This window comes from Musa acuminata, chromosome BXJ2-9, assembly GCF_036884655.1.
Source record: "Musa acuminata AAA Group cultivar baxijiao chromosome BXJ2-9, Cavendish_Baxijiao_AAA, whole genome shotgun sequence".
NCBI classification, from domain to species: Eukaryota; Viridiplantae; Streptophyta; class Magnoliopsida; order Zingiberales; family Musaceae; genus Musa; species Musa acuminata.
Window position 1 is genome coordinate 2,637,575 of NC_088346.1, and position 25,321 is coordinate 2,662,895.

General features: G+C 38.6%; 2 protein-coding genes, 1 non-coding gene and 1 pseudogene across 9 annotated transcripts; 2 read left to right on the top strand and 2 right to left on the bottom strand.

Moving 5' to 3' along the window:
• Positions 1-914: 914 nt before the first annotated feature.
• LOC135622453 (uncharacterized) lies at positions 915-9,727 on the bottom strand. Of its 2 annotated transcripts, none has more exons than XM_065124323.1 (12): positions 9,538-9,727; positions 9,304-9,393; positions 8,945-9,067; positions 8,684-8,851; positions 8,515-8,601; positions 8,232-8,371; positions 3,385-4,209; positions 3,162-3,287; positions 2,854-2,946; positions 2,736-2,776; positions 2,581-2,638; positions 915-1,656 (listed from the first exon to the last, which is right to left on the bottom strand). In XM_065124323.1, exons 1-12 carry the CDS (start codon positions 9,556-9,558, stop codon positions 1,086-1,088), a joined length of 2,343 nt encoding a protein of 780 aa, XP_064980395.1. In that variant the 5' UTR covers positions 9,559-9,727; the 3' UTR covers positions 915-1,085. The 2 variants fall into 2 exon arrangements, with proteins under 2 accessions (XP_064980395.1, XP_064980394.1); XM_065124322.1 differs by having other exon boundaries at positions 2,581-2,653.
• A 330-nt stretch (positions 9,728-10,057) lies between these two features.
• LOC135622454 (protein TOC75-3, chloroplastic-like) lies at positions 10,058-15,355 on the top strand (annotated as a pseudogene). The gene is made up of 7 exons (XR_010491059.1): positions 10,058-11,280; positions 12,623-12,844; positions 13,077-13,184; positions 13,635-13,826; positions 14,025-14,154; positions 14,650-14,904; positions 14,975-15,355. The product of XR_010491059.1 is annotated as a protein TOC75-3, chloroplastic-like (transcript).
• Positions 15,356-18,926: 3,571 nt separating this feature from the next.
• TRNAL-CAG (transfer RNA leucine (anticodon CAG)) lies at positions 18,927-19,007 on the bottom strand. Its single transcript has one exon. It is a non-coding gene; the product is annotated as a tRNA-Leu (tRNA).
• Positions 19,008-19,296: 289 nt separating this feature from the next.
• On the top strand, positions 19,297-24,331 carry LOC135622456 (E3 ubiquitin-protein ligase SDIR1-like). Of its 5 annotated transcripts, XM_065124326.1 has the most exons (10): positions 19,313-19,416; positions 19,509-19,702; positions 19,807-19,925; positions 20,016-20,073; positions 20,170-20,222; positions 20,326-20,554; positions 20,739-20,859; positions 20,983-21,034; positions 23,159-23,287; positions 23,972-24,331. In XM_065124326.1, exons 3-10 carry the CDS (start codon positions 19,848-19,850, stop codon positions 24,086-24,088), a joined length of 837 nt encoding a protein of 278 aa, XP_064980398.1. In that variant the 5' UTR covers positions 19,313-19,416; positions 19,509-19,702; positions 19,807-19,847; the 3' UTR covers positions 24,089-24,331. The 5 variants fall into 5 exon arrangements, with proteins under 5 accessions (XP_064980396.1, XP_064980399.1, XP_064980398.1 ...); XM_065124324.1 differs by lacking the exon at positions 19,509-19,702 and having other exon boundaries at positions 19,297-19,416; XM_065124327.1 differs by lacking the exon at positions 19,509-19,702 and having other exon boundaries at positions 19,297-19,416; positions 23,162-23,287.
• Positions 24,332-25,321: the final 990 nt, after the last annotated feature.

Sequence of the window (25,321 nt, forward strand, 5' to 3'; positions counted from 1 at the left end):
ATTTGGTGATACATCAAATAAATTCACAGGAGAAATAAGATGTACATCGAATTATATATGTGTAATTGATGTTGATTGAAGAATTTAGCAAAGCTTTAGCTTAAGAATGCAAGTGGAATTCTGGATTCTTGGGAAGTCCACTAAGCCCATCGATCTACTTTTAACGCCCAACACCGAGATTAATCGTACATTGTTCTTGCGATGTGGGCTGCAGATTTCAAACAAGTTAATAATATTTTTCGTACGTAAAGATACTGTCAACGAAATATGTCGAGAGTTTTTGTTGTTCTACTCAGAGGAGAGGGCAGCGATGGAGGAGCACATGGCAGGAAGGGTAGCGTCGGTCATGGATGACCGGAGGTAAAGAATGAGGATTAATGGCTTTGGTGTGTGTGTGTGGAGCAAAAGAAAGGTTGCATTGATTAAGCAGATTAGGGCATGGTGTGGCAGATTATTAAGCACCCAAAAATGTTAGATATGTTTGTGAAGAGAACATGGAATCAATCAGGAGGTGTGTGCCGATCAGCCTCCTATTTATTGTTGAAGAGGCGCTCTTCAGATAGAGACAAAGCGTAGGGATAAAATCTATATACAGTAGATCATGTGTTAGATTCTCTTCTCTAAGAATACGTGGTAAGTCGTGACCATGCAGGAGTACTCGTTTAGTCCATCCTTGATGATGTGCGATGTACGTATGATGTAGAAATCAACTTCAACTTCCAACTGCCACAATGCACTACTACTACTCTCTTACAGCTGAACACTCTCGTACTCTTCACCTCTCGGCCTGCTAATAAGACAAAATGTGTGTAGTACACCAACGGCGGCGTCATTGTTCTAAGAAAGCAAGCTGAAGAACTTGCATAGAGAGAAACCTACGTCACCAAAAACAAACTATTAACACAACAAAATCATCATCTAAATAATTTTTAGCTGCTGACAAAGAGTAAAATTAGAGTACATCCAAAAGTCTGATATACAAGAAGATTACGCCGCCTAGTACTTGGTGGTAGGTGTCAAATGCAAATAGAATCACAAAGAGCAGGAAATCAAGGAAAGTTAAATCTCACTGTGGTGACCATAAATTAATGGCTAGTGGCCTTCCTTGCTCTAAGAGATTCCAGGGCCTTCTCCCGAAGCTTGATCTCAAGCTGCTTCTCCTCGGACTCTGTTTCTTCTGCGTCAGCTATGTGAGGACCCTTCCTAGTCGCAGCTTCATCATCTGATTTGCCAGCATCACTGTGCTCTTTCTCAAAATCAGATGGGGGCATCACGGTATCCATCGGCCGCATTTTAAGCTTGCTCGCACGGCGTTCTAACCTCTTCTGGTGCTTCTCTTCGCGCTTTCTTCGTCTTTCCTCCTTGCGTAACCTTCTTTCTTCCTTCCTTCTTCTCTTAGCTTCCTTCTTAGCTTCAGGATCAGAATCAGATTCAGAACTGTCATCTGAACCCTTTTTATGCTCGTACTTTTTATGCTTTCTCTTCTCGGAACTCCTGTTTTTGGGAGTATCAGTCCCTTCCAAATCCGAAGGATTGCTTTGACTGCTTGTCTCTTGTTTTCTCTTGGGTCTTTTGAAGTGTTTTGTATCATATTCCATTTCGTTCGGAGATTCTGATGAAACTTGTCGTACGTGTCTTGTAGGAAGATCCATATTACTGCCAGGCATAAATATGATTTGTCAAATATCCATGCAGCTACTAGGCTATGTTGACAAAGAACTGTTTCTACAGAAAAGCAGAATAAAAGGAGGGGGTGGAGGGAAAAGACGAATATTTCACCGTCTGTTTGGTCCAAGCCCATCAGACTTGTAAACTCAAAATAAATATGCCAGAAGAGTTACAGAACTATTAAAAAAGATTTGACTCAAATAGAAGTTAAGCATTACCAATTCTAAACAGGTCCAAATAAACCAAAATGTAAATGGTGAGCCAATGTTCAGGGAGATTTGCTTTCATTTTGGTAGACAATTGCTGCACCCACCATCTCTTTCAATTCTTGCAGGCTCAATGTTGAACGAAAAACTTACATGCTTCTCTCTGATACCTGTTCTTCCTCCACTGTGACAGATCCAACAACTATTTTATTCCTTTTGACTAGAAGCACTCCTTGCATAGTTTTTCACTACGCACTCCACCTTCCATTCTCTACATGCCACCCCAACATTCTGCCTTCAAAATCCTTAGATCTAGTTTTCTGTTGCTTCAGCACTGTTAAAACCTAGCAAATCTAACTTCAACTTGTTTTCCTTTTTAGGTGGACACTCACAAATTATTACACTGACTTATAAGAAATTACTTATCAGAATGTGCTAGAATTTTAGCTCTACTTCAATCTTATTTGTTTTAAGTTTTAACATCAAGAATGGTTCCTGTTGAACTGTGTTAACACTTACAGTCATGCTTTTAAAGGTTTAGCAGTTGTAAGTGTTTGCATGCCTATTATTCACCGAGATTAGCTAACAAGAATATCTACTTGGGTGCATCAGAAAGGGAACAGAAAAGGATATGGGGAAATTTACTTCAGGACAGAAGAAAACTATGAGAAATTAAGACAAAAGCAAAATATAGGATGCTGATCACCTGTTATGTTCACTTTCACTCTGTTTTAACTTCACATTAGTAGGATGACCTCGAGTACCTGGAGAGTGATCAACTGCTAATACATTATACATATATCCAACTAAATTAATTAGCATGAGATATTTTCTTCTTTGCATATGCTAGTGAATTTTTACCTTTCTTGGATGAGGATTCAGTTCTATGATGGGCATCCTCCCTGATAATCAGAATGTGCATGGTCTTAGAATCAAGGAAAAGATTTTAAATTGCATAGAATGAAAGAAAAGGCTTTACCTGACAGGACTAGCTTGTTCCTCTTTGCCATTCCTTCCTTGGCTTTTGTGAAGCCTTTGCTTTTCAGTTTTTTTAGCGGCATTTTCAGCGACCCTGCAATATCATTTAGTGATCAATCCTTATCATGTCTATAAAAGTCTATGTCTAGAATGAGTGCAAACATCATTTGCAACATAGAAGCACCTATCTGTCAAAAAAGAGGCTAAGCTAAGAACATCTGTAGCAATATACCATAAAGATATGTTACACTCTCCATAAAGATGTCAAACTAAAGACAATGAGTAAACAGGAACTGCTATAAGAACTACCTCTCAGATGTATATTCATCCTGATATCTTTTGGAATCAAAGCCATTAGTTCTCCTATCAGTTTCCCTACTTGAATCTCTACGAGCCGGATTAGATGGGCTACTACTCATGTAAGGGCTCCGACTCCTGCACATATATTAGCAGTTCAGACATGGTATACAAACTGAAGCATTGGGAATAATCAGATAGCCTAAAACAGATAAGAATATCTCAGCATCAGGACCTCTTCCTTGCACCCAGAGACACTTGAGAATCTGCACGATAGATTCTTGGTGAATGCAGAGGAGACGTCTTTCTCTGTTGTGGAGACTTATGTGGGGCCGGTCTCCTCAGAGGAGACAAAGAACCATGCGTTGAAGGAGATAAAGGCCTGTGCCTAATAGGAGATTGGTCATGCATCAGAGAAGGTGACCTCCTGGAGCGTGTCGGAGAGGGTGACCTCCTGGGCCGTGTCAGAGAGGGTGACCTCCTGCGGTGCATGGGAGATGGGGACCTCCTGCGGTGCATGGGAGATGGGGACCTCCTGCGGCGCATGGGAAATGGGGACCTCCTACGGTGCACAGGAGAGGGTGATCTCCTGCGGCGCATGGGAGAGGGTGACCTGCGACGTGTGGGAGAGGGTGACCTCCTACGGTGCATGGGAGAAGGTGACCTCCTGTTGCGCGAGGGAGAGGGTGACCTTCTGCGGCGTATGGAAGAGGGTGATCTCCTGCGGCTTTGTACTGGGGACCTATGGTGTGAGGGAGAAGGAGACCTACGGCGCAAGAATGATGGAGACCTTGATGATCTTCGTTGAATGAGTGGAGGAGATCTATGCCTTGATTTTGAAGGTGATCCTCGTCTACCATAAGGTGATCTGTGCCTCGAAGGTGACCAGTTATTCCGTGGGGAATATCTGCGGCGAGGAGAAATGGAACTTCGAGCTGTAGACTTGTGCCGCCTTTCAGATGGAATGGAGTGCCTGCCCGGAGAATGATACTGCCTAATAGGTGAAACTGAATGCCCTTGGGACTGAGATGAAACAGAGACACTCCTTGATCGTCCATTCCTGGTAAATGAAGGACAAAAGACTGTGTTTATTGCCAAAGAACCAACACAACAAACCAAAAGATATAGAGAAGAAACTTGTCTATGAAACAAATACATAAATTAGTTTCTCACAGACAACAAGCCAAGAATGCTTTAGAAGAAACTAACATCAGAGGGCTCCTACTAAATGAAACACAAATAGAAGACTTGCAAGAAAATAAACAGATGTTGCATCAAGTGAGTCATGAATTTATTAAAGCTAGTGCTAAATATCTAGTTCAAGAAATAACACTGGTCGTTTATGAATAAAAAATAAAAAAAACTGACTACTAGATCAATAGAACTAGCTACATTTAAACAGAGGACAAAAATATAAAAAAAAACCTAGAACTCCACATGGGTAATACAGGCAACACCATAGTTCTTCGACGACCAGCCGTGAAACATATTGACATGTTACCAAAAAGTTGAAATACTGACAATCATTTGACATCTCGCATAAATAAATTTTTTGAAGCAATGCCTCAAACTATCTTAAACCCAACAAACATACAATATAAAGATGAACATGATGATGCTTAACGCTGCACTAACGCAAAAAAAAATTTCAGCAAACCATAGCCCATAATTCCTTCCTATCATCTTTGCTGATTTAGATCTCTTTTTTATTTTGTTTACAAAAATCAAGTGACAATAAAAAAATTGACATCCATCCACAGACTCTTAAGGTGCGTATGAAAGTGAGAGAAATGAAAAGAAAAGAAAGGGGGAGAGAGTCATTCTCCATTCTTCATGAGACACTCATTGCTTCACTCTCTATATTACAACAACAACAAGTCATAATGTCCCTGTTATTGGGGTTTGTTTTCTACCAGTGAATTCTGTAAGGTAATGCCTACAATTAAGTCAAGAGCATTGTGACTTAGATTTTTCATGGTGCCCAAACTGGCCATTTATATGAATAAAGAGTGACAAGAAATGATCTTTTTTAGATATATGTTCCACAAGTCATGTCATACAAGTGTTCTGTCAAAAATACAAAAAATTTCATTACAAGCAAAAGAACAGCATTTCTCAACAGCTTAGATTTTTACTTCAAAAGGAGGGGAGAAAATCAAACCGCTATATCATGGTAGAAACTATATGATCCAGAAAAAATATGAGTAAAATATACAAAGAAATGAAATAAACCGAAGACCCCAGAGTTTCTCATGTCTCCTCAAGATATTGCAAGTAATATTGTAGTTGTATTCTTTTCATATAATGATACTTGAGCCTCTCTAGAAGGAGATGCCTTTAAAAGGTACCTTTTCAGATATTTTATCTATGGTATGTCGTTTAAGAAATGTGGTGGCCAACTAAATTAAAACTAACATATGATCACCCATATTTCTTAAAACAAGAAAAAAAACTCATTCATTCCAACATAAGTACCATCCCCCCACCATGGCCTGCAAACTTCAATTATCTTTGATTGGCAACATATGGGTTAGTTATATCCTTGTTTTCTAGTAAAAACAAAGTTCAATAGACAACATATAAAGTTGTAACTGGAAAGACATCAATATAGAGTTCTTCATCGTGTATAAAACATATCAACAACAAGCCACCCATAATTGTACTTCCATATGATTTGTATAAATAAGTTCAATAGTACGTAATCATCATTTATGCATTAAAAAGAACATGATAGGTTATCAGTTTTTTTATTTTTCAGTTAAGATCTACATATATGGCAAAATTAAAAACCTTTTAGTACATGCCTTTAGTTAAAGACTTTTACTGGATTAATAAATAACTTCGGGAAATGAATGATGAAGAGGAACTAAGTAGATTGCTCAGAAACTACGCACCTATGTACACAGCAATTCAAGTTATTCAACAATTGCATGGAATAGGATAATGTCATTATCAAATACTGCTTGTAATATTTGTAGAGAGAAGCAGTATGTAATCAAGTCTCAGTTTTAAGGAAAGTTCTTAAATGATCACAAAAGAGAAGGCATCTTGATATCCCAGACTTAGAAGCTGATTTGCTGAATGACCGGCTTGGTAAAGAAGCCCTAAAGAAAGAAATTATGATTAACAGTTAAAACTAGGTAATAATTCCTAAATAATTGGAGAGAGCATAAATGAACAACAAACATTATTACCGAATAGGAGAATTATCATTCAAGTGGGAAGAAATGTAGAGCCTAAATAAAAACAAGAGAAAAAAAATTAGCTTATGGCTTAATCAAGCTCACATTACCAAAGATTCATAAGTACAATTCATCCCCTTCAATATTACTAAGCTAATTGGAATAAATCTAACAAGAAAGCGATCCTGTTCATGTCTATGAGAACCAACAAATACTAAGACCAAGCTTTCCCTCCCCATACAAAGGTAAAAAGCACATGCAACAATCAAATGGTTTCAAATGCCTCCAAGCTAAAAAAATATCTAGTAGAATTACAAAAACCAAGAAAATCGAGTATAACAATTAATTCCATATAATCAGCAAGTACACGCTAGGAAGTTGCATCAGCAACAAGGAAAAATGAAGCAATGTAAAAATACAATGTGCACAAGAATGGCAAAGGGAAGATTGCCAACATGCATCAATCTATACAGTCAACAATTAGAAGAAACAATATTTTATTGTGATAGTTGTTCCAGAAACAAACAAAAAGTAAATAGTGATACCTCTGACATGATATGTTAAGATATCCACAAACACTTGCAAACAAAAAATATATCCGTATGCTGATAGCTAGCTTGCCCAGAAGTTTCCACACAATTAATCATGCAAAACCCATACTGTGAACCACTTGTATACAGGCATGCAAAAAACACTTGCATGTACATGAGCATATCACTTTGTATTACAAAGTTCAACTCTATCAATTATCAGAAACATATATTCTTTAACTAGAAAAAAACTTATTGTTAAAGAAAAAAACTCATTATTACAAAATCCCCAGAATTAAGTCATCATCTGACATCTAATTGTCCAAATACCAACGTGTTTATAGGCAACAATCTTTATGCCTTGTATATAAGAATATTGCAAGAAATTGGGTGACTTAGAGAAGTATACTCCAAGATCTGTCAGCAGTTTGGCAATGATATTTAGGGAAATTAAGTAGAAAGAGAAAACACACAACATATTTTCTTCCACTTACTGGTGTTTCTAGGAAGGGAAGAACTATTGAAATGGATCAAAATAAGGAAACCTACAGACAAACAACAAGAATCCTAATTAACTATTTGAAATGCATAGCCATTGTGAAAGAACTAAAAATAAGGTCAATAGCTAACCAGTGATAAAAAAATCCGAAGACAAAAAAGAAAAGACACATTGTTGCTGCGCAAATGAGTTTTGAATCACAAATTTACTCAACAAAATGAAGTTCTTTAAAATTTGCAGCTCTCAAAAGTTTCCCAGGAATTTTAAACTTCTATTGTTGATTGTGCAACTAATTCACAGTAGACATGTCAGACTTCAAACTTAATAAGGCCATCATGACGGCAACATGGGGTTGGCGCCAACACCAAATGCAATATCAAGGTCATACCTACATAGTTTTCACTTGTAACCATACAATTACTTTGGAGAACCATAAACCTAAAGAAGGCAACCCACCAAAAACATCATCGTCCACATACCTTGAAAGTAGGGAGACTTCTAAGTCCAGTTTCTGCATATCACTTGGCAATTCCTTAAGAGGAGACCCATGTGAACCAAGAGAGTAAATCCAACATTCAGATTGAGTTTGGTCTAATTTCTGCCTTTCAAAATGTTTTTAAATAGTGCACAAGTGCACATGACATGAATGTAAAGAAATGTAGTTTATGACAGTAAAAAGAAAAATCCTACACTTCACAAAAGGTGCTAAGCAGCTTATACATCACGTGGAATGAAATAACTCTGGTGGATGTCCAAAAGCCTATCAGAAGAAATCAAGTTCTCCTATAAATAATATTTGTCATATATGAAGAATGACAAGATGCAAAAAGACAGCTCGGGTTAAAAAGTGTGTCAAGCATTCTTTACTAACCGTCCTTTCAATATTGGACTCCGCCGCATGTCCACATCTCTCTCCGTCTCAGGCTGAACACTGGAAGTCTTATCCAGTGGATGTTCCGAACTCCAGCCAGAAGTAGCATTAGCCAATCTTGAATTGTCAGCCTCCACATCCTACAGTAGTTTGAGGTAAAGAAGTATATGAACCCTAATAATCGGAGAGGCTAGCTGAATGGCATAGAGAGACAACCACAAGTTAAAACAGAAAATAAGTTCAGATATGAAAAAGCGAACTGCAGATCAGAGAAGCTAAATACCATTCTCCTTTTATTCCCTTGTTCAAAGTCTCTTCCCTCTTTCTCCTTTCTCTTCTGAATCTCCTCAGTAATTCTATCGCTCTCCACCTATGACAGTAACAGCATATAAGAATACAAGGTTAAGAATTAAACAATGCGAGCAGCATAGAAGAATCAAAGTTCAAAAAACCTTTCTTTTTTTCATTTCCTCTTCTTTGGCATTCAAAAACTGCTGAGGGACACCACTGGCATTATTTTGTGCACTGAGCAGAAGTCCCCAAAGCTCCTTCATAAACTTTCCTGTATTCTTTTCCAGGAATCCAGTGAGCTGGATCTGAATCTGTTTACCATCTACCTCCTGTGTGGACAACTTGGAAATGAGCACTTGATACTATATTCAACGCAATGCATTTGTTGTATACTAAAATAATAGACACTAGTAATAGCATGCCTTGCCATCAAGAAGTCCATATACGAAGTTAATGAGGACTTCATCTTCAAAACCTAGAAGCTCGGTTACCCTTGTTGCAATCCATGGCCTGATCACATCCATCTGCACCTTTGTCATATCCACCTACAGATAGAGTTCAAAACAAGATTTTATTTTGTGAACAGCCAACAAGGGAAAAACGAAGATGTCTTTTCAGGCGTTCTTTACATGACAAATAAATACAAAATAATGAACAATCACGCTTTTATTACAAACTAGTACAAAGTTCTTCGACAGATCTTCTCATCCAAACCACAGATTTAATGACAAATGAGATATCCATCGCAATCGAACCGTAGATCAACCAAACGAGCACTCACAGGGTGATCGAGCTCCGCAGCGAACTTCTGGCTCTTCAGCAACTTCGCCTGCTTGTTGGAGAAGCGAGTATCCTGCTCCGCGGAGGTACCCTAAAATCCACAGGTCAGGAAGCCATTAAAACCCTAATTGACCCCCTAAATTGCGAGAAATTGGAAGCGAATCGGGGCACATGGAAGGGGGCGACCGAGGGAAATATCAAATCCGAGAAAGGAGAGAGGCGGGGCTTCGCTTACCCGAAAGAAGCCGCCCGACATCTTCCTATTCGTCGTCTAGGGTATCGACGCAAAGGAAGACGAGCCAAACCCTCGAAGTCTTATCGCCGCGACGACCCGAGGGCTTCCTCCGTCCCTCCAACAGAAACCCTATCTCGTCGAGTCGAGCCGAGCCGATCGAGCACTGTGTTGATGACCAACAAAGAAACCGAGGTTTTAACGTGGAGAACGATCGCGTATTTATGATCGCATCGAACACTGTTCATGAAATAAGTCCGGCCCATGTAATAGTTTATGGATTACTATTGGTCTTTTTAGTTGGGTCTCTTTAAGATTACCAATTAGCTCTGATGATTCCTATATGGGCCGATCTGGGTCACTTGATGGGCCTCAAGTTAACCCACTTTGGTTTTTATTCATCTCTCGTCACCGCCTGGTGCCGTTAGTCGCGTGTCTTTCCTTCGTGTCTTCTCTACCGATGGCAACGTGAAAAGTGAGCTCAGTGGGGTAACATTACCTCCTTAATATTATCGCCGAGAACCTCTCGTAATCGTCTCGGCCTCGTCCTCCTCTCTCTTCCGAAGCAAAGCCGCCATGGCTCTCTTATCTCCGACCCAATTCCCTCGTGCCCAAACCCATTCCTCCACCGCCGCCGCCCCATGGCGTCGCAGACCCTCCTCCTCCTCATCCTCTGCCTCCTCCTTCGTCTTCGCTGCCAGCCTTCCCGATTGCGACCTCTCCTCCGAAAGATCCCCCTCCCATGGTCTTCCCGTTCCGTTGAAACCCAAGATTACCCTATCCGTCTTCAACTCCGCTGCCGCGTCCGTCGCCGCAGCTGCGGGCGGCGGATTCCTCTTCCATCTCTCTTCCATTCCTCCCCCCCGCTAACGGCGGCGGCGGAGGAGGAGGAGGAGGTGGTGGTGGTTGGGGCTGGGGCGGCGACGGGGGTGGCTTCTGGTCCAATGTGTTCTCCCCGTTGCCGGCGTCCGCGAACGAGAAAGAGCAGGCCACATCCGCCGGCAGCGTGGAGTGGGACTCCCACGGACTCCCTGCGAATATAGTCGTCCAGCTTAGCGGGCTTAAGCGGTACAAGATCTCGGAGATCCTCTTATTCGACCGAGCACCGTCGCCGGCACGGAGGACTCCTTCTTCGAGATGGTCTCCCTCCGCCCCGGCGGCGTCTACACCAAAGCCCAGCTTCAGAAGGAGCTAGAGACCCTGGCCTCCTGCGGCATGTTCGAGCGGGTGGACCTCGAGGGCAAGACAAAGCCCGACGGCACCCTCGCCGTCAATGTATCCTTTCTGGAGAGCACGTGGCAGGGCGCCGACTCATTCCGGTGCATCGACGTGGGCCTGATGCCGCAGTCGAAGCAGATGGAGATGGACCCGGACATGACGGATAAGGAGAAGCTGGAATACTTCCGGAACCAGGAGAGGGACTACAGGAATAGGATCGAACGGTCGAGGCCGTGCTTGCTGCCCGTGACGGTGCAGCGGGAAGTGATGCAGATGCTTCGGGAGCAAGGGAGGGTGACCGCGAGGTTGCTGCAGAGGATCCGGGACCGGGTCCAGAAGTGGTACCACGACGAGGGGTATGCTTGCGCCCAGGTGGTCAACTTCGGGAATCTGAACACGAGGGAGGTGGTCTGCGAGGTCGTGGAAGGGGACATCACGTAGCTGGCCATCCAATTCCAAGATAAGCTTGGGAATGTCTGCGAGGGGAATACCAAACTTGGGGTCATTCGCCGGGAGCTGCCAAAGCAGGTAATCTTTGTGTGACTAATTAGTATCTGTTTTCCTTCGCTTGAATAGAAAACCTTCTGTTTTTTATTTCATGCTGTGTGTTTTTTCCATTGCACAAGATGAAACTTTTCCTTTGGTGGCTAAAAACTTGTTTCATGAGGGTGGATGCTGTATTTTGAATAGGACATTTCATGAAGTGCTGCAATACAAACTCTGAAAAATCATTCTGATGGCACTGGTTTTCATGTTGTTCTATTGTTTCAGATTTAGCTTAAACAATCACCACAAGAAAGAATCAATTTGATATGTGAAGTCAAATTTGTTCATGGCCATAGAGTATTGTATGTTGGAAAAGCCCCCAAGTGCTGGGATATTATTTAGTAATTCTGTTGAGACTGCCTGAGCCAATTGTGAGTGGCGAAAATGTTTCTTGGAACATGCTTATCTGCCTAATCTTAATCTTTTCCTTTGCTTTTCTTTTATTTTCCATACAGAGTCTAGACATCTTAGACTTGTGATTGAAGTATTCACATTGGTGAATCATGAGGCTTGAGTCATAACTCACACCACCTAGGAGAGAGGATCGTCAAGATTATGGTCCAGTAATGTGCATAGACAATGAGACATGATTCACGGTTTGCCCTGGCTGCGGTTCAGTTCAGAAGTCCAATCCAATTACACAGTTTAGCCCTAGCCCTAGTTCGGTTCAAACCAAAGCTGAACCACTGCAGAACCGGAACCGAACTTGGTCAATGGTTCAACAGTTCTGAATTGATCCTGAACCAGGGTGATTCGATTTTGTTCCAGTTCCAATTTCAAGGAACCGAAACCGGTGGTTTGATTCGGTTCAGTTCTAAATTAAAAAAACTAAATGCCCTTTTAAATGTTGAATCTACCCTTCTAATAGTTTAATAAACAGTTAATTGGAGGGGTATTATCAGAAATTCAAAAATAAATAAATAAATAAATAATAAAATATGCAGTTCCAAACTGGAACCGCCAGTTCTTGAACTGAAATCACCTGGAACCGAACCAGTTCCAGTTCCAAATGCCGCTGAACCAAAATCGTTAGTTTCGAAATCCGAACCATCAGTTCTAGAACCGAGGTCAAGACTATACACGGATCATGGGACTTGAGTTGAGAATTTGGAAATTGGATATATATTGTGATTTGTAATAGGTTTGCAGATGTTAGGACAAGTTTTTCTGCATTATCTATGACTATTTCTTGATTGGTTTCAATTATTACAATTTAAACAGTTTTTAGTTTAAAATAATTTTTTTATGTCTCAGTGACTATTTTATTTTTAAACAGCAAACACTTTCGTCTTTATTAACAACTTGTGTGATTTATTTGGTGCAGCTTCGAGCAGGACATGTCTTCAATATGGAAGCAGGGAAACAAGCTTTGAGGAATATCAATTCACTTTCTTTGTTCTCTAACATAGAAGTAAACCCACGACCTGATGAAAAGAATGAAGGAGGAATCATTGTTGAGATCAAGCTTAAAGAATTGGAACAGAAATCAGCTGAAGTAAGCTCAGAATGGAATATCGTGCCTGGACATAACGGACGGCCGACACTGGTATTTCTGTCTGCAAAGATCTTACAATATTTTGTTCTAGGATTTGTGAAATTTGTTCAGATCTCACATGTTTTTTTCCCAATGTTAATGGGAAAGAATATTATGTTCTAGAATTTGTGAAATTTGTTCAGATCTCACATGTTTTTTTCCCAATGTTAGTGGGAAAGTTGCAAGGATATTTCATTTATTCCATCAAGTTCCTATTCTTATATCAAAGACTTCCTATTCTCAGGCATCAATTCAACCTGGTGGAACTGTTTCATTTGAACACAGGAACATCAATGGATTGAACAGATCGATAGTTGGTTCTGTGACATCTAGCAATCTGCTAAATCCTCAGGTTTGTGAATTCTGGATAATGTTTACAATTTTTAAGGTTCTTTTAACACGAGAATGAAATCAAGCTTCTGAATTTTAACAGAGCAGAAAGTAGTTATTCACATTTATTTCAAATTCTGCACATTCTTTCTGATGATGCATATCATTTATTCTCTGCTTTTAGAACTTCAGATATTTTCTGTTGGTTGCATATCAACTTGGAACACTTGTGGCATTGTTTTGTGTGCTCCTTATTCATGGTCATGCATGCTTGATTCTCTTTGTTAATCATCAAGCTGGTTCACATAGAAATGGTCTTTTCATTTGCCTTTTTGTGAATATAGTTAGGAAATTTAGTACAAGAGCTAAAACCTTAACATCGGCCTCAGCATTTCACCTTTATCTTATAGTTAATAGATATTCATTTAGCAGGATTTGCAGGTATCTAATTGTGCTGTTTTTTCTTGTTTAGGATGATTTGTCTTTTAAGCTTGAATATGTGCATCCGTATGTGGATGGTGTGACCAACCCTCGCAACCGGACCTTTCGTGCTAGCTGCTTTAACAGCTGGAAGTTAAGTCCTGTTTTCACCGGCGGGCCAGGTGTTGATGAAGTTCCACCAGTGTGGATTGACAGGGTGGGCTTAAAAGCAAATATAACGGAGGTTGGTGTTAATGTTGAAGCAATCTGTTATCTTATATATATATATATATATATATATATATATATATATGTATGTATATATATGTATATATGTATATATACACATGTATATGTATATATGTATCTATACACATGTATATATATATATATGTCTTACTTCTGCATTTTTTTTAAATAATGTTCATCATTGAATATTCAGAACTTCACTAGACAAAGCAAATTCACTTATGGACTTGTGATGGAGGAGATTACAACACGTGGCAAATATAACTCGCGATAACACAAAATTTATAAATGGTGCAATTGTTGGTCAAAGAGATGTTTTTCAGGTATCTTTTCGTCTTTTACTTTCTTCATTTACATTCAAATTCATATCTTTGGCATCTGTGCTTAGTTCTGAATGCTGATCTCAAATGTGGGGTAGCTTTAATTGAAATGTGAACAATAGAATGCTTCCAGTGAAAGCTTCAGTGGTATCTTATTGAGGATGCATGTCTACACTGCTTAGGAAAAGCATAGAGATGAACTGAATAGTATCACACCTAAAAGTTAGTTGCCTAAAATTCTATTTTTCAGGGACTGCACAACATCTAACCATTCTAAATTTTCATGTAGCCATGACTAGCTCATTTCAGTGCATCTATGTTCAATGCCTAAAATGATCATCACTCAGACCTATTTCTCAACTTGAAATCTTTTTGAAAAAAAAATTGGACTTTGTGCATCAAAAGTTGTATGGTTAACAAGAATGAAATCCATCATTCACATCGATCTTATATTTCTTCTAATGCATTGTTTCTGCCATTTATTTTCTTTCATTGCAGTTAGACCAAGGCCTTGGAATTGGGAGCAATTTTCCTTTCTTCAATCGACACCAACTCACATTAACCCGCTTCGTTCCGTTGAAGCAAGTCGAGGAAGGCGTCGGCAAGTCACCACCACCTGTTCTTGTTCTGCATGGACATTATGGTGGCTGTGTGGCAGACCTCCCAAGTTACGATGCTTTCACTCTTGGAGGACCCTACTCCGTAAGAGGATACAACATGGGCGAGTTGGGTGCCTGCAGAAACATCCTCGAGGTAGGCATCCTTAGTGTTATTTCCTTGTATTTATACATCTAGAACCCAACCATGCTTTAATCATACTTAGCTCGCTGCCGAACTGAGGATCCAGGTGAAGAACACCTGTATATACGCATTTGCAGAGCACGGGAATGATCTTGGTAGTTCTAAGGATGTCAAAGGAAACCCAACCGAGTTCTTCCATCGGGCAGGGCATGGCTCGTCGTATGGCGCCGGTGTGAAGCTTGGGATGGTGAGAGCAGAGTATGCAGCCGATCATAACTCAGGGACAGGTGCAGTATTTTTCAGGTTCGGAGAAAGGGTTTGAGTCACATTACTGACTGTGACAGTTTTGAGTCACATGAGAGGAGATTAGCGGACATTTTGTCATGATTTTCTAAGAAATGAAACTTCTTTTCATATGTATTTGCATCTGTTTCGACAAGAAGTTGATTGGCTTTGCTCGTTCTTTTTTGGTCTCCCTTTTTTTCTATTTTGTATTGAGTGTAAAGACCCGAACTTAATCAGGCTAATTACATATCATCCCTTGCAGTTAGATCCCCTTACTATCCATATCCTTAGAGTTAAAAAAATTGTATTAGAATCTCTATAATTTTAAAAATGAAATATATAGTTTTATTTATCTTAATATTGATCGATTTTATCGATGAAAATATGAAAACAAAAGATAAAAAGATAATTTTAACGTTTCAATTTATGATGACGGATGACGACATTGTTGAGACTATGGGCGGTTGTTGTGAATAAAAAGAACGACGACGAAAGGTGAGGATCATGTAATCCTCCATTGTTGATATTAAAATTATTTTTTTTATTTTTTATTTTTATATTTTCATCCGAAATGAAATGCGGCTTTAGTGCTTCCTCTAAGCTCTGGTTCGGTCTAACTCCCCCGCTGACCTCTTCTGCTCGCCCTCGACGACATGGGTGGACGTGAAAGAGAAGGTTTGGAAGAGATCTGCTCAAAAGATATTGACTTTGGCAGGTTTCAGTTGCCGCGGAGGACGCTATGCCCCCGGAGATTATTCCCGCCGCCGCCGAAGAAAGCGCTGCGTCCACCGTCGTCTCTGCTCTTCTCTTCGTCGCCTTTATTGGGCTCTTCATGCTCACCGTAGGGGTAATCTCCCTTGCCCAACTCCAGTCACCACTTGTAGCCTTGGTGACTGGAGTCAAAAGGCTGCTCTTTTACCTCTTTCTGGTGACCAATTGTAGTGGTTGGCTAGATTCTTGTTTGCGAGCTTTCTTTTCTTGTTTCTTGATTGTGATACTTGAAAGATGGGATTTTGCTTGCTTGGACGATGACAAATTTTGATTTTTTTTTTGTTTTGTCGTAAATTGTTGGTTTTGCAATCGGAGCAGGTGATCTACTTGGCAGTGCAAGATTTTCTTCAGAAAAGAGAAAGAGATAAATTTGAGAAAGAGGAGGCAGAAAAGACGAAGAAGGGAGGAAAAAAAGCAAAGGCCAAGGCGAGGACTGGGCCCAGAGGGTTTGGCCAGAAAATTGAAGAAGATGAAGAATAAACACGATATATGTGAGCGTTCTCCCTCTTTCTTCTCTATTCTTTTTGCACTTAACTTGGATGCTTCAGTGATTTTCGATAACTTGAACCTTATTTTAGTTCTTTCTTTGTAGAAAATACCTTCGATGTTCATAAATGTGGTGTGGCATTCGCTTTGGCATTGATGAATTACTTCTTACTGCATGTTTGAACCCTAAATTGCTGCATTTGGAAGTATGCTCTACAACATAGTAGCTGGTTATTGTTGGAATTCAAGAAATCTATGAAACTTATGCCGGTCAATTCCGAGTGAAGCTCGAAGTTGAATCTTGTGTGTTAAGTGGAAATAAGTACTCATTTTGATTCCTGAGAGTATAAACTTAAATGTGAAGCAATCTCATGGATTCATTTTCTGCTAGAGCCATAATTATAAACGGAGGACAAGGAAGAACAAACATTGTACACATGTAAAAGAAAACAGAGTTTTGTGGAGAGAAACCTATTTTGCAAAACCAGTAATGGCTATTTTTAGCTGAGGTTTTGACCTTCTTCGTGACAAGTACTAAGGGCTTTCTCCATTGTTGAACTTTTAGCATCTTCTGATCACTTATTTGATTCCATAAAGAACAAAAAGATACTTGACTGGAAGTTTTGGTCTAAACATACTTCACATCTTGCAAGCAAGAACCATTGTATGTACATGCTTCATGCTACTACAAATTTATGAAGATGATTGTCTCAATTTTTCTATTGATTTGCAAGAACTGCCTGACCAAGAAAACACATCGTTCGACATCTTGACTTCTGTAATTGAATTATTTACATGACATCACACATGCTCCGTCGATGCACTGATACTAATATTTGGTATTCAGTGCTGCAATATCTGAGCTGACTTCTTTATCAGAAGATAGGACACTTAACTGCTAAACTCCTTTCCTCTTTTAATGTTATTATCAACTTTTTTGGACATCTAACATTACTTCTCTATTAGGTTAATCCAAGAACTGAATAATTCTCGGTCTTTGCAGGTGATTTAGTTTGTATTTGTGGGAAGTTACAACCGGAAATCAAGAAATTATGATGAATGGTGAGTGCCCAAAGCTGCTGAATATTTCTCCAACAAGCCACTCAGCATCTGAGAGAACTGACAACATATTTATCTTCTCCACCAGGTATCTGTAGATCATCCTTTGCATGAGATGCCATGGCACCATGGGATTTGCCTCTTCTTATCATTCCAGCAAAATTCTTTACACTGTTCCTTGTCCTCTAGTTTTGTTGATCTTTCTCTCTTCCTGCAGGCATCTTCTAGTCACATTGTGATTAATGATTTTGTAGTTGTTGTGCCATCATTATCTGTATCCATATACAGCTTCATTTTTATCCATAATTTCCTTGGAAATTCTAAAGATCTGTAGTGCTTGGCAATGAAATTTCTTCTAGATTCTAATCCCCATTGTATGTGATGTGAAAGGATATGTATCTGTTTATTTAAGTGAATGCTTTCTAAATTTGAAGTGTCTGACTTCTGAAATGAAAGGATATGTATTAATTAATTAATCAAATGATTAATAGGAAGTATGTTCATTCATGTTAAGATTACTCATTCGCGGTTCATATAACTACACAACTCCACACAATAAATATTTCCAAATGCAAAACAACTTAATTGAATATTTGAGCATTTTTAGACAATCCCATAAAACTGGATCTATCAAGTCCCAATTGCAAAAGGAAATTTTATTCATTACAATTCCAAAAATATTTTAAGTTAAGTGTCTGAAAAGAAAAGAAAAATAAATTGAACATTTATCTAATTGTAATATATATATATATTAAAAAATTTAGATTTTTAAATAATAAAAATAAATTTACTTCAACTTAATTGAGCGGATTCTCGGAAAGCTCCTAGTTTTGAGAAGTTTTTGTAGAGTATGCTAACTTTCAAAAAAATTTGTACAATATCCTTTTTATATAAAAATTATTTTATCCTTGTCTTCATCGGATCTACTGATAGGGTGAGCGATTACGAGCTGACATAAGTCCTTAGTCATGCGTCTACCTTGCTTGTGGCTAACGATGAGACTGTTATCGCTAGCAGCGAGGGCAAAGCATAACGACTAGGGATAAAATCATCAGTTATGATATATAAATAAAAAAAAAGCTAAGAGAATTTTTGAAAGTTACAAAAAATTTATGAAAACTAGGGACTTTTTTTTTAGAATTAAACTATGGTTTTATTTTTTTATTGAATTTGCGCAACTTAATTACAAACTATAGAATTTCAATAAAATCCGGAAAAAAAATTTGACAGCGGTCAAGAATGGGATAAAATCATCGATTATGATATATAAATAAAAAAAAGGCTAAGAGAATTTTTGAAAGTTACAAAAAAATAATGAAAACTAGGGACTTTTTTTTTAGAATTAAACTATGGTTTTATTTTTTTATTGAATTTGCGCAACTTAATTACAAATTATAGAATTTCTATAAAATCCGGGAAAAAAATTTGACAGCTGTCAAGAATGGGATTCGAACCCATGCCCTTTCGGACCAGTACCTGAAACTGGCGCCTTAGACCAACTCGGCCATCTTGACATGTGACATTTTGTCCATGATAAATTGTGATATAATATAATTAAGGAAATAAGGTTATCGGGTGGTTTTCTTAACGTCAAACGAGGATCGAATAAGATTGTTGTTGGACGTTAAAGCTGACTATTCGGTTAGTTTGGATCCGATATTATGGTTCCCACGGCGGGACCCACTGGTAATGCCCGTCTGTCGCAGCAGGGCTGAAGTTAAGATCCGATCCGCTTCGGAGTTGGATTCGACATGCGTTTTCAGGTTCCGATCCGTTTAGAGTCCTATTATATCCCCAGCGTCACCTGTCACCAAATAGCTTAGGTGGCTCCGCGGAGCAGCCCAACGTGCAGGGCCGTGGTTCGCCGTCGCCTCTCGCTCTCCTCGTGACGCTCCTCCTCTTCCAAGCCAAATCGCTCCCCCGGTATTACTTTTGTTTCTGTCTCTTCACCTCAAAGATTAAAGGTCTCCAATCGCTATCTAGGGTAAGTCTTTCCTCGCGTTTGTTGATTTCAGATTGGTGTTCTCGCATCTTCTCGATGCTTCTAGGGTTTCTGCTGCAAAGCTTTAGGGATCTTGGAATCCTAGATCTGTCTACCTCGATGGTGTCCCTTTAACCATTCCTTGGATCGATAAATCTTTGGGAATCCGGATCTAGGATCTTGTAGAACTCAAATTTCGTCAGAAAATTCCAATCTTGGAAAGACCAAGTGTGTTTCGTCCCTGTCGTGAATGTGTTCTCCTCTATTACGGACGGTTCGACCTCGCATATCGATTCTCGCTGATGCAGTTGCGTTTTCTTGATTATTTGAAGGGCAAGAGGTCGCTTTGAGGTGATCATTAGCCACTGCAATCATGAGTTATTTTTTCCGGGGGAGTCGGGCGGACATCGAAAGCGGCTTGCCTGGATTTATACCGGATAGGCGACCGGTGGTATTGTTCTTGAATTATCTGTTTGAAGTGCATTCTTCTTTTAATTATGGCTTTTTTGCTTATTGACTATTTGTTGTGTTTTGGTCATAGCGAATGCATGCGGGAGTTCGTCCTGTTAATAACAATTCGATGGCTTTTCTCGTAACCGGTATGTCTCGAATTGTTTGATGATGGGGCTTTCCTGTTCTTCTATCTGGTTTCAGATACGTGGCTCCTAATTTCATGTGCATGATTGATATTGCAGTCCTTGTGCTGTTCATGATATTGAATTCACATCAGATGTCACCCAACTTTCTGGTAATTCCTAATGGCGGGATTCTTTATATGCGTATCTTCATTTCTTAGTTAGTATCTTTTCAGAATCTGAGGGCTTCCCTCTGTGGGTATGTTGTGTTTGTAGCTTTGGCTTGTTTTGGGAGTGTTTCTGATGGCCACCAGCCTTAGGATGTATGCAACTTGCCAACAACTTCAGGCCCAAGCCCAAGCTCATGCTGCAGCTGCAAGTGGCTTCCTTGGTGGCACGGAGCTGCGGTTGCATGTTCCACCATCCATAGCCTTTGCCACAAGAGGACGCTTACAAAGCCTCAGGCTCCAACTTGCTCTTCTTGACCGGGAATTCGATGATTTAGGTACAAACTTCTAAAATATTTTATTTTCCCCGGCATCATTGCCTGCATTGACAATGATGAAGCTTTATGACTTTGCTTGATCTTAGCTCTCCCATTTTCCTTGTTCTTCATTTTCGTTATTCCACTTTCTCTTTTGCCTATGGTAAATCTTGCTACTCAGCTTCTTTCGTTTACTATTTTTCAGATTATGATGCTTTAAGAGCACTGGATTCTGATAATCCTCCTGATGCTCCTTCGATGACCGAGGAAGAGATCAATTCGCTACCTGTACACAAATACAAGCTTCAATCCTCCAATCGGCAAAGGCAAGATCCAATTCTTTACCTGTACATAGGCTTTGTTTTTTCAAAGTTTTCATTTTTTAATATCTTTCGGTTACAACAAATTATCCTCTTTTTAATTGAAGAGATTTGATTGTGCTTGGGCAGTGGTGGATCAGTTCTGCAACATGCATCGTCTTCTTCAATATCTGCAACTGAGGTAGTCCTTTACAATCCCTTTGTTTTTTTCTTTATCCTTGAAAATGCTGTGCTATTATCTCTTGCATTATGGAATATTCAGGGGTTTATTGTTTTTGCTTGTTCTTAATTTTTCAACCTGGCCCTTCAGTTAGATAATATGAATTACGAATTAAACATGGAGTATCTACAAAGTTTAGTATTTAATTTAATATATTCCTTGAAACTTACTATTGGATATGTCACTAAGTTGTTTTGTTTTCTGTTAGTTATCCTGCCAGAAAATAATTGTGTTATTTATTACACTGTTTTTCTCGGTATACTATCCATCATAGAAAATTTGGACTTGTCCTTTTCTTGAGTGTTTCTATGGATAATTAGCACACTGTTGAACTATTTTTGGATTGGAAAGGGAAAATCTTCATTTAGGTGGTTATTTTCTTCTTTGGTTTAGATAATCACATGCTTTTGTTATGTAAGTTGTGTTTCTCTTTGTCTTGTAATGAAAGCTTGAATTATACAAAATATAACTTTGTGGATTTTATTTGATTGGAGTTGATATGTTGTTAGTATCCACTGGAGCCATGTGCTGGTTCTGGAGTTCTGGCCAACCCAAAATTTCTATCACCCATAAAGGTTTCTTTAGGTTGGAGCATTGTACTGAAAGCTTGAATTGTACAAAATTTCTATTAGCCAACTGAACTACTTATTGCATGAAATTTAGCAGAGATGGAAGAGAGATGATGTGGCTTAAAAAGTATCTCTAGTTATTGGACATGTGACTAATGATAAATAGCAAGGGACTCAGACATCAAAATTATTCAATGATTATAAGAAATATCTGGATTCATGGTGAAATTTGAGAGTTCAATCTACTCTGTAATTTATTATGTTTTTCTTGATAAAATAGGACATTTTAAATCGGCATCATGTGTGGCTTTTCCATGTTCGAGGTTCTTCGGAACTATCTTGTTGCTCACCGGTATTGAATTACATCTTTTTCTTTTGCCATGCAGTAGAAATTTTTGGTGAATAATTAATGCAACTCATTAAACATTTCCTTTATGCATCACTTTGGTGAATAATTAATGCAACTCATTAAACAAATTCTGAAAGCATAAGCAGGCATAGATTAAAACAAGTATATACTGTGACGGAAGAGGATTATGCTGCTGCTGAAAAACTGAAACCTGAAGTGCCATTTGCTTACATTTTGAAATGTTAAAGCATTCAGGGACTCCTTCTGGCAATCAGCTCATTTTATCAGGAAGTACTTTGCTTCATTCTTATTTGTTTGTGTCTTGAGTTTTAGAACTTCATCCACTTGGCTCTGAATTGAATCTCTTTCTTCAACTGTTGACTATTTCCACTCTCACAAAAAACATCCATCTGACAAATTGAAACAAACCTCTGGAGCATTTACAGAAGGATATTTACAGCATGTCATTTTTCCATGGCAACGGCTTGAATAATTTGTCATTAAGTTTTCCTCCATCTCCAGATATATATCCTCTTTGGCTATTAAGATGTTTCATTCTTGTCTTTGTTGGTTGTGTATTCTTTGATGTCAACAGATGGTGTTTGAGAATGTCCAAGTATCATTACTTTGACCAACAAACTAAAGTCAAATCCCAAGTTTTAGGTATATATGTATGTCACCTGAGTTCCAAAATGTGAAAAATATCAACTAGTTGATTAGTAAATAATACAGTGAATGCAGATCACTAATCTGAGGTATAATACACTTCTGTCCTCCATATTAGGATCCGAATGCCTTTTATCAATCACTGTATTTCCCAAAAGGTTCATATATGTTCTGTTGACAGATTATGTTGTCTATAATCAAAGAATTTATGATTATTTGACAAAGTTGAAAAGGTGTGAAGGCTATTAGTTTCAATTTTACAGCATAATATTTCTCCTTGGTGGTACTTCTTTCCTGCTGATTCTTTTAATTGATAGTTGGTTTGGTGTTTAAAGATTAACATTGAAACTTCTTTTGCCTTTTGGTGATGTTTCAACTTTCTTTGATCAGAGAAATTGTGTTGCTTATCTAAATTACGCTTGTTCCTCTATTTTCATTTGGTCTGATTTTAAACTTTCTTCCACCTACTTACTGAGATAGAAAAATTTAACAATTGTCTAGCAGAAAAGGCAGGAAGGTACTAAACTAGATGGAAACTTGAAGACTCCAGAAGATGAACTGACATGCAGTGTTTGCTTGGAGCAAGTCAATGTAGGAGAATTAGTAAGAAGCTTACCATGCTTACATCAGGTATCAACTTCTTGTAACATGCTATATTTAATATGTCTAAGTGATATATCAAGTAGGAAGTTGTACTTACCCTTGGTCCATCTAAGTTTTTGTTTAAAATGGGTGAACTTTTTGTTGATTGCTCTATAGAAGGGAAACTTATGTCTGCAACAATTTCTTAATCCTCCATGCTTTTCTACACTTAATTGAGAGTTGACATAGTCACCGGTGTATATTTTAGAATATATATTGGATTCTGATCCTCAATGTTCCATGTCAAACTCTGATGAGCTTAATCAAGCAATCATTTGTCCCCTCTCATGAGTTTTCAATGGTTTATACATCAATGCAATATCTTGAACCTAGCAACATAAATCATCAAATCTATGTGCTCTTGTTTGCTTTACCTGTTCACAATTTTATGTATTTGTCACTGTACCGATCAGGAGTCGGACAAGGCACCTTTTTTATTGGTGTACCAACACTTGATACACCGAGTCTGAAAAAACTTTAAAATGGCTGAAAATTTGAAAAAATAGAAATTGTCCGGTATGGAGGCTATCATATGACTTAGGCAACTGTTAGCCTCCTAGATTTACTCTCTGACGTTGTTTCATCAAAGTTCCATTGTTGATGAAATTGGTTGATATAGCTATGTGGATTAGTACCTTTTTTGAATCTTCTTAATTATTGAACTTCTTGCAGTTTCATGCAAACTGTATCGACCCCTGGTTGCGTCAGCAAGGTACATGTCCTGTCTGCAAACATAGGGTGAATTCTGGATGGCATGCACACAGTGATGGCGAAATGGACATGGTTTAACTGGTTCTATTTATTACTGGGAGATCTGAACAAAAGGCATGCATGGTTGCTGCTGGATCAATGGTGCATGTTGCTTAATGTCCGAAAGGTTTTGATGTGGATACGATTAACTATATGTACAGTATTAGTTCACTACTTGTTAAACTATAAAGTAGCTTGTATTAACCCTATTATCGAATTTTTGTGTGAATTTTAAGATTGAGCAAAAGTCTTGGAGGTGCAGCAAATCAAGCTTCTTGTTCAGGCAATCTTCATTTTGTTGGCATCAGATTCCTTTTGAATTTGATAAGCAGGATGAAACCTGCCATATTTCTTGGATTGAGATCATATGTTTTGTTTCATATTTCGAGTATATTGATCGTTAATTGCAGTGATAAATCATCTGAAATAAAAAGGAAATATACTACTGCATTAATTTTAACAAAAATTAATGTAATGATCCTATGCAAATTCTCCTTAAAAAAAAAACCTTAGGTTTTTTTTTTCTTTTCCTTAAAAGAGTGTCCTTTTTTTATTTATTGAGTTCTTTATTTTTTAGAAGATGATATTATTTTTAGTTATCGTCCCATTTGCTGGTCTGTTATCGCTTGTCGCTTCCGTCTTGTTGTGAAGTGCACCTCTTTTTGACGTTCATCTTTTTTCAATCTCTCTCGTTTGTTGCTTTTGAGGTATTATTATCATCTTATGGTCTTTCATTGAAATGAAGAAGATGGTCACAATGAGACTTTCCCTCCCTCTCTCATCGAATGGTTCGTCACACTAGGCATCACTTGGACCTAAGGACGAGGGATAGAAGTGGGGCATAAGTGAGCGAGGGCACATTCCTTTAGCATGAGGGGACCAAAATCCTTGAGATGATAAGATCTTAATAGCACATTAGTAGCAATGAATGACGGCAAGAACAGTGGGATAGAGGTGGACGATACCAAGAAACATATTGCACATATTGTATGACGAGACAAAGATAATCACGACACAACGGAGTAAAGAGAACGAGGCAAGAGCGACGAGACGAAGGTGAGCGAGAGGGACATATTGCATGCACACTATATGATAAGGCAAAGCCAATCACAACATAATGGGAGTGAATGATACAGTCAATCTAATATTTTATAATATAAACGGTACTTTAATCTAATAAACCAAAAAATGATGCTTTTCGAATTTACCTAACGTTCCTACCAGAAAAAATAATAATAATAATAATAATAATAAATAAAAAGCGTGTTAGTG